We start from the raw sequence: 14,752 nt of genomic DNA on the forward strand, positions 1-14,752 counted from the left end.
CTTTGTCCGCGTCTGCGTGTAAGCTCGTGACTGAGGGCCGCTCGCTCGTCTTTTCTTCTCCGCGGCGCCACGCTGCGATGCGGAACCGCAGCCGGCGAGCCGGACCGGTCGAGACTGAGGAGGAGGAGACTTCGCGGAGGCTTCGGTCGGGCTCGGTTGAGCAGCGACGAGCTCGCAGACATCATGCCGCAGGGAGCTAGCCGCTAGCCGCGAAGCTATGAGCGGCGACGACGGCGGAGGAGGAGGAGGAGGAGGCGCCATCAGCCGCCGCATCAAGAACCTGCTCAGGTCCCCGTCAATCAAGCTGAGGGGGCGGGGCCGAGATACGCGTCATCAGCTCAGCGACAAGGTGCGCGTGACTTTTAGTCTTTTAACGTTCGCTGATGATTCTTAGCGTTTAGTGCCTTTACTGTGTAGTTTTTTTTTTTTTAAACACGTCATACTACTAGTTGTGTCATCTTGTTCCTATGCAGTAGTGCCTTGACTTACGAGTTTGATGCATTCCGTGATGGAAAAAAGCCACGGTTCGTAACTCGAAAAACTGCGCTCGGAAGTCAAGGTGCAGCGGTATTTTCTTGCGTTGGCAAACGTCACCGAGCAAGGAGGCTCAAGTGCCCCTAACACCGCCTGGTCATTTGACGCATGGTCATCCAGCACAAGATGATTTGACACCTGGTCACCTGAGATATGGCCATGTGACTTGTGGTCATTTGACGTGTTGTTATGTCACTTGACACTTGACACGTGGGGCTTCGACACGTGGTCAGGTGACCTGTCATTTACCACACGGTCATTTGGAATGTTGTGTGACTTGTCATTTGACACGTGGTCATGTGACCTTGTCATTTGCCTCATGGTCATTTGCCACCTGGTCATGTGACTAGACATTTTGACCACTGGCCATTTACCACGTGGTCATGTTACTTGTGGTCACTCATCATTTGATGCATGGTCATTTGACACGCGGTTAGGGTTGGGCATCGCTTGAATTTGAGCGCGTTCGGTCCCTATTCCGGTTCCTCATTTTGATTTGGATTCTTTTCGGTGGCTGGGTCAAAATGGTTTGCATGGTTTAAATAAAGGGTGTCCGAATTATGAACATCCATTTTCTTAGCAGCCCGCAGCATCGACTAAAATGAACGTTTGACCCGGGGTTCTTGATAACCGGTATCAAAAGCAAACCTAAGAACTAAAATGCAATGTGTCTGGAACTAACCCAATTGACTTAATATTCATTCATTGATGTTTCAACGAAAAGTTAAATCTAGCATTGTTAAAATAGTTACGTCAAATGGTTTATTTGTGCAAGTTTGAACTTGGCTTCCTGTTTGACGCTTGTAGCCTTTTATTTTGAAGAGTACGCACCGGAACTCGGCATTTGGCACGAAAAGTAACTTCACGCGACACCAGTGAATTTTGAAAATCAAAGCAAACCGAGAAGGCAAGAAAAAGAGTCTTGAATGGAACCAAATGCTATAAAACGTCGATTCCTTTCCCTACCCAGCGATGAGGCACAAGGTTAGTGTTTTTAGTGTTTGTGATACAACGTTTATGTAAATTTTGTCCCAATTCATTTTGATGTAAAGTTGCTAGTTTGACTTTTGGCGAAGTTTTAGCTCAACGTGAAGCTTTTTTTTTTTTGTCTGTCATCGGCTCTTACGTTGGTTTGAAGACTAAAATAAACACTAAAAACCATCAGCGCAAGAGTGCAACCCACCGTTCAACTTGTTAGCTGCCTCAACGTTGGCGTAGACATATTGGATTGTGCCACACTCACCCAATTTGACTTGACTGAAGTTCCGCGCGTCGTAGGCTGAGGCTCGGCGCGGGCAGGAGCGCGTCAGACTTCTCCACATCGTGAAAGCCACCTTTGCACAACGTCATCTTAATCCAAGTGTTGCACTGAGGCGAATGGTCATTTCTTTGAACAAAATGAAGACACACTTTTGTTCGCCGCACCGTTGGGCACAAGCACATCTTCATGCGCGTTCTTCTTCGTTGGTTTTCACCACGTTCTTCTTCGGGGTCCGCCTAATGGTCAAATCTGAACGATTCCGGGAGAACCGGAACGTTAGTCTCGGTTCCGATCGGTTCTCGAAGCGCGGCCATGTGACTTGTCATTTGGCATAGGGTCATTTGACGCGTGGTCATTAGACACATGCTTATTTCACACATGATCATTTGACATATGGTCATGTAATATGTGATCGTATGGCTTGACATTTGACACATGATGATTTGACACGTGGTCAGCTGACTTCTCATTTGAATAGTCATGTGATTTGTCATCTGGTCATGTGAATTGTGGACATTGGACACGTGGTTATATGATACGCAATGAATTGGCACATGGTCATGTGACTTGTCATTTGACACATGCTCATTTGACATGGTTGAAGCAACCGTCTTGTTTTGTGTATTTCAGCACATAATTTCAGCGTGTTTTGTGTCCACGCTAACTGTACTACGCAGTGACGGCAAATGTTTGCAGGCTACGTCGCGTGTCGAACCGCCTGTTAACGTTTGTGCTACATTTTAGTGCCGCTAACTTGTCTGTCAAGTCTTGGCAGTTCTTCGAGCCCGATGTGCCGAGGGAGAGGATCGTGTGACTCGCTAACATGCTAATAGATGCTCACGCGGTGGGCACTGTGCTGTGCTAATGTCAACAAACACGTGCAACTCCTGTGTCAAACTGCCAAGAGATGTGTGCGTTCACATTAGCGAGGTGATCTCGCTTGTCGAGTCTTGGCGGACCTGTTAACATGCTAATGATATGCTAACATGTGCTACTCCATTTCCTATGCCCCGCAGGTGACCTTGGAGAAGGTTCTGGGCATCACGGCGCCAGGCAACCGAGCTCTGTCATGTGACCCGCGGAGTGGACTCTTGGCGTATCCGGCCGGGTGAGGGACTCGTCACCCGGCGTCGTGTTTAAAGCAGGAAGTAGCACCCATCCCACCCGAGTGGTTTTTTTGGGGGCGGGGGGATCAAAGATTCGAGGCCTTGCTCAAAGGTCAATTTTGAAGCAATGTCCAATATGCGGAACACAGAGAAAACATTTTTTTTCCTGGACTTTTTATCCGATCGTCTCAAAACTTGGGGACAGATAGATGGGAAATAGTTGCTTAGTTGTTTTGTTTTTGGGGCCGATTGACTATGAACTTAAGGAGATGGGTGCAGTCAAAGTTCACCGGTAACAAGGTGAAGAAGCTACAGTACTTGCAGCGAATCACATCGAGTCATGCATCGAATCAAAGGCCTGGGCGAGGGCTTTCCAGATACGTGGTTATTTTGTCAATGCTGCCTCGCACACAAAGTGGTTCATAATCTATCAGATAAATCTTTTTCCATGAGCCGGAATCTGTCCCTCTTTCCTACGGTGATCCTCAAGGGTCAATCTTAGGGCCCATCCTTTTTGCACTCTACATGCTTCTCAGAAATATCATCGGTTATATTTTTATAGAAATTAAAACTCTAACCCGTTGTGGTTCGTTTTCACTTGGCGCAACCCGGTTTTTCCGCCTCGAAAATATTTAGCATATGATGACGTCGTGACTGAAAGCTGGCTTTTTTTTTTTGGGTGTAAAAGATTAGCAAGCCGCATCTCATTGTAAACGATGCATCTGTAATGATGTTGTCAATGTAGGCTTGTACAGAATGTTGGGTAATGTGTGTCGTAAAGGACAGCTCAGTGTACGTTGAAACTCTTTTGTGATTGAGAGCGATACAAATAAACTTGACTTGACATGTCAACTCGCGAGGCAGCCTATTGAAGTTGACGTTACGTGTTGATGTGTTCCACGCGAGCCAACAAAAGGGAATTGCGTCACTGGGAGTGTAATCGCAGCCTCGGTGTCGCGGGGGAATGCCGGGAATGTTTCGGTCCGTCCGGCTCGTCCTCCCCCGCCCGGCGAGCCGTCCAATCGGCTCCAGGTGTGGGAAGGGCTCTTTAGACGGGAAGTGGGTCAGTGCGGTCACAGGCGGGGAGGAAAGGGGGAAGCCAGGGGGAGGCCAGGGGGCCTGTGAGGAGCAAAGAAACGGAGCCATCTGACATGCTCAGTGACCAGCTGGAGTTGGCATGGGGAAGAGGGAAACTTCACTGACTGAGCTGATTATTAGCACATCGGTAACATCGTTATCTATATATTACTAACATTAATACGTTCATTGCGTATGTGCGCACGCAGGTGTGTTGTGGTCCTGCTGCATCCTCGCAAGAACAAACAACGTCACATCTTCAACGCATCGAGGTAAACTGATCGTCGGCCGTATTTGCTGCCGTCGCCGTGTTAACACGCTGTGCGTGCGCGTGCCTGTGCAGAAAGACCATCACGACGTTAGCCTTCTCGTCTGACGGCAAGCACGTGGTCACGGGCGAGGTGAGTCGTGCCGTGCGCGGTGCCGATCGTTTGACATTGACGCGTGGTCATTTGCTCCGTGGTCATGTAATATGTGATCGCCTGACTTGTCATCGGACACGTGATCCCGTGCGATTCGTGGTCACGTGACCCCGCGCGACGGCTCGACACGCGGTCGGTCGCCGACGCGCCGGTTGGCCTGACGGTGCCGTGTGGTCCTCAGAGCGGCCACGTGCCGGCCGTGCGCGTGTGGGAGGTGGCGAGCGGCGTGCAGGTGGCCGCGCTCCAGGAGCACAAATACGGCGTGGCCTGCGTGGCCTTCTCCCCCGACATGAAGTACATCGTCAGCGTCGGCTACCCGCACGACATGATGGTCCACGTGTGGAACTGGAAAGTACGACACTCTTCTTCCGAACTTGACAAAGGTTTACGATATACTGTAAGTAAGCGCCTGACCGACGAACGTTTTCTAGTCCTAAGCAAAGGTACTAAACCCAAGACAAGGTTGTAATCCTAAGAAAATATTTTAGTCCCAAGAGAAGGTGTTCGTTCCGAGTGAAGAAACTAGTTCAGAACGAAGGTATTACCCCCAAGAGACAGTTCTTGTGCCTACAGGTTTTAGTTCAGAGAGAAGATACTAGTCCTTATTTTGAGTCCTGAGACAAGGTACCGGTTCAGAGAGACGGTACCGGTCTCCGGTGAAAGGTTCTAGTCCCTGTAGAAGGTCGTAGTCCCGAGAGAGGTTTCTAGTCCCGATAGGAGGTCTAGTCACCAGAGAAGGTTGTTAGTCCCAAGGTAAGGTTTTTGTCCTCAGAAAAGGTTCTAGTCCCCGAGTGAGGGTTGTAGCCCCAAGGGTCTAGACGGTTTATCTTCACGGCTCAGTCTCTTTTGCCACATCCAATGTGGCTTCTCCCATATATGCTATTGACTCCCTGCGTGTGCGTGTGCGTGTGCGTGTGCGTAGAAAGGCGCGGTGGTGGCGGCCAACAAGGTGTCAAGTAAGGTGACGGCTGTGTCCTTCTCGCACGACTCGTCCTACTTCGTGACCGCCGGGAATCGGCACGTCAAGTTTTGGTACCTGGACCACAGCGGGACCTCCAAGGTGACACTTTTGAGTTGTTGCCGTTTCACGGGTCCGCGCGCTCACGCTCCGTGACGGACCGTACGACAGGCGAGCGTCGCCGTGCCGCTGCTGGGGCGTTCGGGGCTGCTGGGAGAACTCAAGAACAACTTCTTCTGCGACGTGGCGTGCGGTCAAGGCCAGCAGGCGTCCTCCACCTTCTGCATCAGCACGTCGGGCCTCCTGGTGCAGCTGGACCATCGCCGCATGCTCCACAAGTGGGTGGAGCTACGCGTGAGTGCACCTAGTTTGTTTGATGGGACACACGTGGTTATGTGCTAACGTGCTAACATGCTAATCACAAGGCTCTCTGCTTCCTCTTCTGCTTCCTGAGCAGAGAGTTGACTCCGCGCCTGTAAGTCCGACAATCTAGTGCCAACGCCCGTGTTTTCATTTTTCTTTGTATGTATCACATTTTGATTCATTCATGTTTTCAGTCGTCATTTTTTCACTCATCATATTTTATTGAATCTTTTTTTTCCCACATACCGTTTTTGTTATTTTTCCACGCGTCACATTTTTATTGGTTCATGTTTTCCTTCTTGCTTTCACTCGTGCTTTTCGCATTTTTTCACTCGCCACGTTTTTCTTCATCTGTGTTTTCATTCTTGTTTTGACTTTTCACGCTTTAACCGGACGTGTTTTCACTCCTATTTTGATTCATCATCTTTTCACTCGGCATGTTGTCATCCGTTGTTCCCTTTTCTGTTGTCATTCATGTTTTCACTCCTATTTTAAATAATCACATTTTCACTCTTTGTGTTTTTGCTCATTTTCATTCACGTTTGGACTCGTCCTATTTTAATTATTTGTTGTTTTATTTGTCTTTTCAATGTCCATAATTTTCACTTTTCACCTTTTCACTCGACATGATTCCTCTCATCGTATTGTGATGAATCATGTTTTGAATCACGTTTTCATTAGTCATGATTTCACTCATTTTGTCATCTTTCAATTCATCATGTTTTCATTCTTCATTTTCACTTTTTCGTTCATGTTTTCACTGGTTTCTTCACTCATACAAGTTGATTTACTTACGTTTTCATTCGTATTTTCTCATTCGTCACCCTGTCTTCCACGTTTGCACTCTGAATTTTCATTTGTCACATCATTCTTCATCCTTTCGTTTGTTTTCTGTCTTCATGTTTTCACGTCACGTCTTTGTTTGGGCGGAGGCGTCGGTCTCTCCCGCCGTCGGTCACGGCCCCCGATCGGCCGAGGCGCCTCCCCGTCCCGTCCCGCGACGTGACACGAGGCGCGTTTGTGTTTGCAGGCATCTCAGGCCACGTGTTTGTGCGTGACGGACGAGCTGATCTTCTGCGGCTGCTCGGACGGCGCCGTGCGCGCCTTCAGCCCGCACACGCTACACTTTCTCTGCACGCTGCCGCGCCCGCACTTCCTGGGCGCGGACGTCGCGTCCATGACGGATGCCAGGTAAGAAGAACGATCCAAAGAATACTTGCCGATTGGCCAATCGTGTCTCGATGGAGTTGTTCTGAAGCTTCCCACCGAAACGCACACTTATTTGCACCTATTTGTAGATTTCCAAGAATATTCAATAAGTGGGTTTTTTGCGTGGCCATTAATAAGATCTTATTTGGAGGCGGCACGGCGGACGACCGGTTAGAGCGTCTGCCTCGCAGTTCTGAGGACCGGGGTTCAATCCATGTTCATGTTCCATGTCGCATGGGCCCGTGTGGGTGATCTCCGGGCACTCCGGTTTCCTCCCACATGCGTGGTAGGTTAATTGTGGCCTCTAAATGGCCCACAAGTCTGAATGTGAGTGCGAATGGTTGCTTGTTTATATATCAGAATCATCTTTATTTGCCAAGTATGTCCAGAAAACACACGAGGAATTTGTCTCCGGTCGTCGGAGCCGCTCCCGTACGACAACAGACGGTCGATTGACGGAGGACGCTTTGGAGACAGAAAGACGTTGACAACAACAACAAAAAACAGTCACTGAGCAATAAATGGTTGCTCGTTATCTGGTAATGCCGGTACATTATTATTATGATTTATTTTTTGGGACAATTGTGCAAAAACATGCAGAGTCCTCTAGCACTTAAAGCAGTCCGACTGACTCATATTGCAATCGTCCGGCGCAATGAGCATCGTGCGAAGGGCGCCGACACTTCGAGGAGCGGACGCGGTTCAAAGTGACTCGTAGCGCGATGATCTGGGACGATGTCGATGGTGCGAATGTTGCAGATGCTCCTCAGTCCGTGTGCAAGTGGAGCAGATGCCACTCTGGCGTGAGTGGCCGGTATCGGTCAACAACAGATGTGCAAATAGTGCGGCGTGGCGAGACGACGATCGTGAGCGCACGAGTCGTGTAGAATTGGCCCCACGGAAATGGGACAACGAACTCGGGTCAAAATATTGCCAGGATGTTGTCATGGAATTGTAGGTTAGCTGTTTAAGAAGTCGGCGGCAAGAGGGAAGAAGCTGTCGGAACGTCTGCTCGTTCTCGTCGGCATCGTTCGGTAGCGCCGACCTGAGGGAAGGAGCCGGAAGAGCCGGCGACCGGGACGCGGATTTTGCACGCTCTCGTCTTAGTTCTGGCGGCGTGCGAGTCCTCAAGGGCGGGCAGGGGGGTACCGACGATCCTTTCGGCAGTTTTGATTGTGCCCTGCGATTGGCTGGCAACCGGATCGGCGAGTACCCCGCCTCCTGTCCGTAGATAGCCGGGATAGGCTCCAGCGCTCCCCCGACCCTCGTGAGGAGAAGCGGCTCAGATGAAGTAAGCTTTGTCGGCAATGCCTTTGATTGACAACGCAAATATAGAGACGAGTTGGCTCTGTTGTGGAAAAAAAATACTCATTCCGATCGAGTATACCTGAAATAAATACTTGAAGACAAAGTCACTTACGCAGTTTATTACGAAAGTTGGCAGGGACTGCGCTTGACTTGCTAACTTTTTGCCACAGTAACTGGAAACTTGAAATTCAATTAAGGTATTGCTAGTTGCGGGAGCTAGCTTATCGAAACTGCTCAACATTTGGAAACAAACTCCGGGTGCGCAGTGAAATTTTCAATTTCTATTGTGAATTTGCATCAAAAAACAGAAAATACAATCAATATATGTGCTATACACACACGAGTAATCACAGCCAACAGCAACATTTCCTTATGCTAAACGGTTAGCAATCGCTAGGGTTGGGCATCGTTTCAATTTGAGCGATATCGATTTTGGTTCTTTGTTTCGATTGTTCCAAACGATTCTCGATTCCAGTTCTTTTCGGGCGCTGGGTCAAAAACGTGCATGATTTAAATAATTGGCGTCCAAATTATGAGCCTCCGTTTTCTTAGCAGCCCGCAGCAGAGATTAACATGAACATTTGACGCATTCGCACTGCAGTACTTACTTTGTACACTGGGTGGCAAGGAAGGAGAAGAGGGCTGTGTCCGAAGCGGTTGACTCACTCCTCGCTACTCCGCATCTATATCGCGAGCGAAGTGGTGCTCTGTTAATGATGTCACAGCTGTCGCACATTAACAACGCAGGCTGTTGCCGTGGGTTCCAAAAAGAATGAAAAATGGAACATTATTAAAACGAGCCGATTTGACTTTACATTGTTCTAAAAATGCCAAGGATCGAAGCGATGCGGAAACTGACATTTCTACGAAAAGTTCACTCCCTCCGTCGGCGACGCATCTCGTGCCGCCGTTCGTTCTCGTGAGGACGCGATGCATTATGGGATATGGCGACTCGGCGAGTGACTGTCGGTTGGTCGCTACGCTTTGCAATGCTTTGTGGGAAATTTGGAACGCACTGAATTTGACCGCTACGCATTTGGACACCGCTACAAAATGCCCTAACCGCTATGTAGTGCGCTTTATAGTGGTTAGGGAGCGATGTCGCATACAGCCGAACTTTGTCCTCATCTCTTACTTCCTTGTTTTCAACCAATCGCACATCACTCGGTCGTGCCACCGGCTACCCCGAAATCCAGAAAAATCATTGGATGTTTTGCTTTATGACCGAACTATGAATACATTTTATGAAATAAATTAAAGATGTCTCCTTGAATGTTTCCGTACGTGGCCTTTTGGGCATCCCTGGTGTTTAAAAAAACAAAACGACGAAAAAGCCAACCAGTTATTTGTGGATGAAAGCGTCTCAACTTGTCTATGTCTTGTAACTCTTTCTCTGATTGACTTGCTTACTTTTTATGAACTTCTCACAGGGTCGTTTTTAACCGGGCGGCACGGTGGCCGACTGGTTAGAGCGTCAGCCTCACGGTTCTGAGGACCCGGGTTCAATCCCCCGTCCCCGCCTGTGTGGAGTTTGCATGTTCTCCCCGTGCCTGCGTGGCTTTTCTCCGGACACTCCGGTTTCCTCCCACGTCCCAAAACCACGCGCGCTAGGTTCATTGAAGACTCTAAATTGCCCGTAGGTGTGAACGCGATGGCCAATGGTTGTTTGTTTATATGTGGCCTCCGATTGGCTGGCGACCAGTTCAGACATTGGTTTTCTGAAGTGTTCCCGAGCCCGCGCGGTGATATCCTTCACACGTCGATGTCGGTTTTTGATGCAGCGCCGCCCGAGGGGTCGAAGGTCACGGCCGTTCGATGTCGGTTTTCGGCCTCGCCGCTCGCACGCGGCGATTTCTCCAGATTCTCTGAACCTTTTGATGATGATACGGACCGTAGAGGATGAAATCCCTCAATTCCTTGCAATTGTACGTTGAGGAACATCGTCCTTAAACTGTTGGACTTTTTTCTCAGGCTCTTGTTCACCTCGCCCCATCTTCGCTTGCGAATGACTGAGCGATTCAGGGAAGCAATCCTGGCACCCACCTGTTCCCCACGAGCCAAACACGTGTTTCATGAGCATCTAACCCTAACCCTACTCCCGCGCTCCGCGTCACTGGACGCGCACACGCCAACAATTTGTTGCCGCGCATAGAATGGCGCGGACATCATCTCTCGTGATAGGGTTAGTTTTAGTTTTAGTCACATGCTGTGATGACGTACTCAGCGAAGCCCCTTGGTTCTACGTACCACCTACGCCGCCGCCTTCTCGATCGATTTGGCAGCAAAATTAAACGCATCATCTGGTGAGCTAGGTCCATTAGTTCTAGCAGACGCTGTTCCACGGTCGCCATTGTTGTTGCTTTGTTCCTCGTTACGGAAAGGAAAGTAACAACGGCTCCCGGAAATGGCCCAAAAAGGCAGCAGGAACTCCACCCTGTGTTGTCCTAGCTAATACCAGCCGTAGCGACACTCTCGACTTGGAGGAGAACTGCAGGACATTTTCAAAACAGCGCGCGCGTGTGTTGCGCACGAGTATAAAGGCTAAATGTGCGCGGGATAGCCGCGGTGAATATATACGAAACCTTTACTCGTGACTTATTCCACCTGTGCTCAAATGTGTCCCTTGGTCTTCCTCAGTCGTCTGTTCTGCGTTCATCCCGACGCCCGTTACCCGGACACGGTGGCGCTGACCTATGACCCGAGCGGCGGTTGGCTGACATGCGTGTACAGCGATCACAGCGTGTACGTGTGGGACGTGGGCGACCTGAGAGACCCGCGCCAGATGGGCAAGCTCTACTCGGCACTCTACCACACCTCCTGTGTGTGGAGCTTAGAGGTCAGTGTGGTGCCTTGGGGGTGGGGGGGGGGGGGGTGCTGGATGACGAGATCCTCAAATCTTGTCCACAGGTGTTTCCCGAAGACGCAGGAGACGCAGGGAAGATGGCGCTCCCACCTGGATGCTTCCTGTCATGCTCGTCGGACAACACCATACGTGTGTGGAACGTAGATGCTCGCCGCTTCCCCAACAACATCCTCAGCCACGTATGCACAAACGCGCGCGCGCACACACATTCTGGTTCATAATTGTGTCTACCAAATAGAGCTGTCTCTGTGGTCCCCATAAATCATATCTATAATCTATATAAATAATCTGTCCTCCTTTCCAACGGTGTTCCTCAAGGGTCAATCTTAGGGCTCATCCTTTTTGCACTCTACATGCTACTTCTCATCGATGTCAGCGGTCATATTTGATCAGGCCATATTTTGTGAAAAATCAAAACTGTAACCCCTCCCTCCCGCTCAGGATCTGCACAAGGTCATTTACGTAGAGGACAACCCGTCCAGCCTCCTGGACGCAGACAGTGTCTCGCTCGCCGCCAACAGCGACAAGGTGGTGCCAACCACCCCTGAGACGCCGCCCAGTGACCAGAGCCGGGCGGGCGTTAGGTCCCTGAGAATCAGTCCCAATGGGCGGCATCTGGCCTCAGGAGACCGTGCGGGCGTTCTCAGGTTGGTGGTCATGGCAACTCGGGAAACAGGAAGTTAACACCTTGTCATTCATGGTGTGTGTGTGTGTGTGTGTATGTGTGTGCGTACGTGCGTGCCAGGGTGCATGACATGCACACGATGGAGGAGATTATCAACGTCCAAGCTCACGACGGCGAAATTCTTTCTCTCGACTTCTCCCAAAGCGACACTGGTGAGGCGTCATGTGACAAGAAGGTGTCTTCAGCAGGGTTTTTCTTATTTTGTTCTCCTAATTAAGGTAGAGCTGGTACCATTCTGACCATTCGCCCCAACTCGCTCAAAGACCTTTTCTACAAGTGCTTACATGTATTTTATTGTCCTTGAATGTTTGTTTATCTGCGCTGTTTCACCCGCACTCACGACTCGCCGTCGCCGCCTAGCCTTAAGAAATGCTCGCTCGCTTAATGAGACATTGCTGTAAACGTATCCATTTTTTACTGCTTATCCACTGTGGGTTGCGGGGGCGGCAGCTTAAGCAGGCCCGGACGTCTTCCCTCTCCCTAGCCACTTCCTCCAGGCGTCTTGAGGTGTTCCCGGCCAGCCGGGTGACAAAATCTCTCCAGGGTGACCTGGTTCGTCCCCAGGGATCATGCCCAAGCCACCTCATCTGGCCTGCCTTTCGACGCGGTCGTACTCCGAGTCCCTCCCGGATGACCAAGCGTGGCCGATTCACCGCGAGGCTCGGGCCGAGCGTCAGTTCGCCATTCCCTCCGTGAACAGTGTCATCTTTTCCCGTGATTGTGACACACATTTTCTCCTTCCTACCGCGACACATACTCCGTTTATACCATCCGTGCTGTATACGTGTATGCGTGTCAGTTGCCTAAACTTCCCAGTTCCAACATGTTGGCATTTCCCTCATAATCATCGCGAAAGCCGAGATTTGTTTCTTCTACACCAAAGCTGCGCTGACCTCAAATCCAAAGCAGTGCAACGTCACCTGACCACGTGTGTGTGTGTGCGTGCGTGCGTGTCAGGCGTGCAGTTTCTGGCCACGGCCAGTCGCGATCGCCTGATCCACGTGTTGGACGCGGCGTCCGACTACCATCTGGTCCAAACTCTGGACGAGCACTCGTCCTCCATCACCGCCGTCAGATTTGCAGGTCAGTGAACTCCGACCCCAGCCTCTCAATCGGGAGACCCGTGACGTCATCGCCTCCTTCCCGCCTTCTAGCCAACGAGGGAAAACTGCGGCTGATCAGCTGCGGCGCCGACAAGAGCGTCTACTTCCGCACCGGCCGGCAGGTGACGGGCATTCGATGTCTGATGACGTCGCTCCTGTTAAGGTCATGACCTCATTTCCTTCCTCCTGTCTGTCTCAGACGGGCAGCGGCACTGTGAAGTTCACGCGGACGCACCACGTGGTGAGGAAGTGCACGCTGTACGACATGGACGTGGAGCCCGCCAGGAAGTACGCTGCCATTGGCTGCCAGGACCGCAGCGTTAGGTGACTCCCCCGACCCCTCGACCCCTCCCTCGCTCGTCTGCCGTGCTCATGATGATGATGATGATGATGATGATGCTGATGACGCTCCAACAGGATCTTCAACATCAACAACAGCAAACAGAAGAAAATCTACAAAGGATCTCAGGGAGAAGACGGAACGCTCATCAAGGTAGGAAGTGGTGCTTGTCGCCGTGGAGACGGTAGCCCACACTCATCATCTTCGTCTCGCTCCGCAGGTGCAGATCGACCCGTCGGGTCTCTACATTGCCACTTCCTGTTCGGACAAGAGCATCAACGTGTTCGATTTCTACTCTGGCGAGTGCGTGGCCGCCGTGTTTGGACACTCGGGTTAGTTGGCGTGCGCGTGTGCCTGCCTGCCTGCCTGCGTGCGTGCGTGTGTGCGCACGTCTCACTCTTTGCGTGTCCGTCAGAGGTCGTCACGGGCCTGAAGTTCAGCGGCGACTGCACGCGCCTCATCAGCGTGTCGGGTGACAGGTACGACTCGATGTCACACACACGCGCGTTCTTTGACTGCGTGCTGACGTGTGTGCGCGCGCGCGCAGCTGCATCTTCGTTTGGCGTCTGAGTCCCGAGCTGACCCTGCGCATGCGTCAGCGTCTGGCCGAGCAGACGCGTCCGGGCGGAGGCGTCGCGCAATCCCGCCGCGCGCCTCTGCGGCGGACCGAAAAGCTCGACGAGGCGCGGCCTCCTCCCGTCGTCGCCGCGTCGTCCGACAGCGACGGGGAGGAGGAAGACGAAGAGGAGGAGGAGGAGGAAGCGGGTGCGTGTCGCCACGGTAACGTCGCCGAGCATCCTCACCGCTCTGACGCCGCATCTCTACTTTTTGCCCCTCAGCCGAGGCGTCGCGTGACCGCGAGACGGTGAGTCCGCGTGTGAGCGTCGCTGCTTCTACGCCTTCTTACACTCTTGTTATTTGCCGCCAAATTCTCAAAGCGAAGCGCTGTGAAGACGTTCGGTGCGCCTCCGGAAAGGATTTTCCACATTTTGTTACATTACCGTCGAAAATAAATTCATCGGTCTCCTCAAATTTCTACACACAACGTATTGATCATGAGAAAAATGCTTTTTTTATGTATTCCAAATGTTACAGTTGTAATAAAACCATACAATAATAATAATCACTTTTAAAAATGCTGTATTCAAATGTTTACATTTTCTAATCAAGCCAGGTTAGCGTTGCAAATGAGAATCAGTTCTCAATTCCCCAGCTTGGAGAAATAAAGGTTCAATCAATCAAAATACAAAAGGAATCACATGTGCAGTACGCAATATGCATCTTCACGCTTCAGCATTCAGTCTGAGATATTTTTAGGGGGGGGGGGGGGGGAACCCCCTCCTCTCCTCCATCATCAGCTGAAAAACTAAACAGTTCATCGTTTTTGTGCTCACTCGAAAGTCATATTTTATTGCTTTATGCTCAAGCTCAACAATGCTTGAGATGACTTTGCCGCCATCTTGTGGCATCAAGAAACTGTTTTGAAGTGAGGTGAGAAGTTTCGTTTCGACAAAAATAGTGCT

General features: G+C 50.7%; 1 protein-coding gene across 7 annotated transcripts in view; it reads left to right on the forward strand.

Moving 5' to 3' along the window:
- mapkbp1 (mitogen-activated protein kinase binding protein 1) overlaps window positions 1–14,752 on the forward strand; it is a 21,378-nt gene continuing 6,626 nt past the window's right edge. For 4 of the 7 annotated variants that reach the window (XR_009769797.1, XM_061696304.1, XM_061696308.1 and 1 more), the window contains exons 1-21: window positions 1–349; window positions 2,812–2,903; window positions 4,188–4,250; window positions 4,322–4,379; window positions 4,582–4,797; window positions 5,323–5,460; window positions 5,530–5,712; window positions 5,816–5,833; window positions 6,752–6,912; window positions 10,876–11,074; window positions 11,146–11,280; window positions 11,543–11,748; window positions 11,847–11,938; window positions 12,744–12,869; window positions 12,941–13,011; window positions 13,089–13,213; window positions 13,307–13,382; window positions 13,450–13,561; window positions 13,645–13,708; window positions 13,777–13,994; window positions 14,069–14,094. Coding sequence is in view for 6 of the 7 variants with exons in the window: in XM_061696304.1 (XP_061552288.1) it covers window positions 218–349; window positions 2,812–2,903; window positions 4,188–4,250; window positions 4,322–4,379; window positions 4,582–4,797; window positions 5,323–5,460; window positions 5,530–5,712; window positions 5,816–5,833; window positions 6,752–6,912; window positions 10,876–11,074; window positions 11,146–11,280; window positions 11,543–11,748; window positions 11,847–11,938; window positions 12,744–12,869; window positions 12,941–13,011; window positions 13,089–13,213; window positions 13,307–13,382; window positions 13,450–13,561; window positions 13,645–13,708; window positions 13,777–13,994; window positions 14,069–14,094 (2,511 nt within the window). In the remaining variant the exon portion in view is untranslated. The remainder of the gene's footprint in view (window positions 350–2,811; window positions 2,904–4,187; window positions 4,251–4,321; window positions 4,380–4,581; window positions 4,798–5,322; window positions 5,461–5,529; window positions 5,713–5,815; window positions 5,834–6,751; window positions 6,913–10,875; window positions 11,075–11,145; window positions 11,281–11,542; window positions 11,749–11,846; window positions 11,939–12,743; window positions 12,870–12,940; window positions 13,012–13,088; window positions 13,214–13,306; window positions 13,383–13,449; window positions 13,562–13,644; window positions 13,709–13,776; window positions 13,995–14,068; window positions 14,095–14,752) is intronic. The other 3 variants (XM_061696306.1, XM_061696305.1, XM_061696307.1) reach the window with 3 other exon arrangements.

Source organism: Phycodurus eques, chromosome 14 (genome assembly GCF_024500275.1).
Source record: "Phycodurus eques isolate BA_2022a chromosome 14, UOR_Pequ_1.1, whole genome shotgun sequence".
Lineage (NCBI taxonomy): Eukaryota > Metazoa > Chordata > Actinopteri > Syngnathiformes > Syngnathidae > Phycodurus > Phycodurus eques.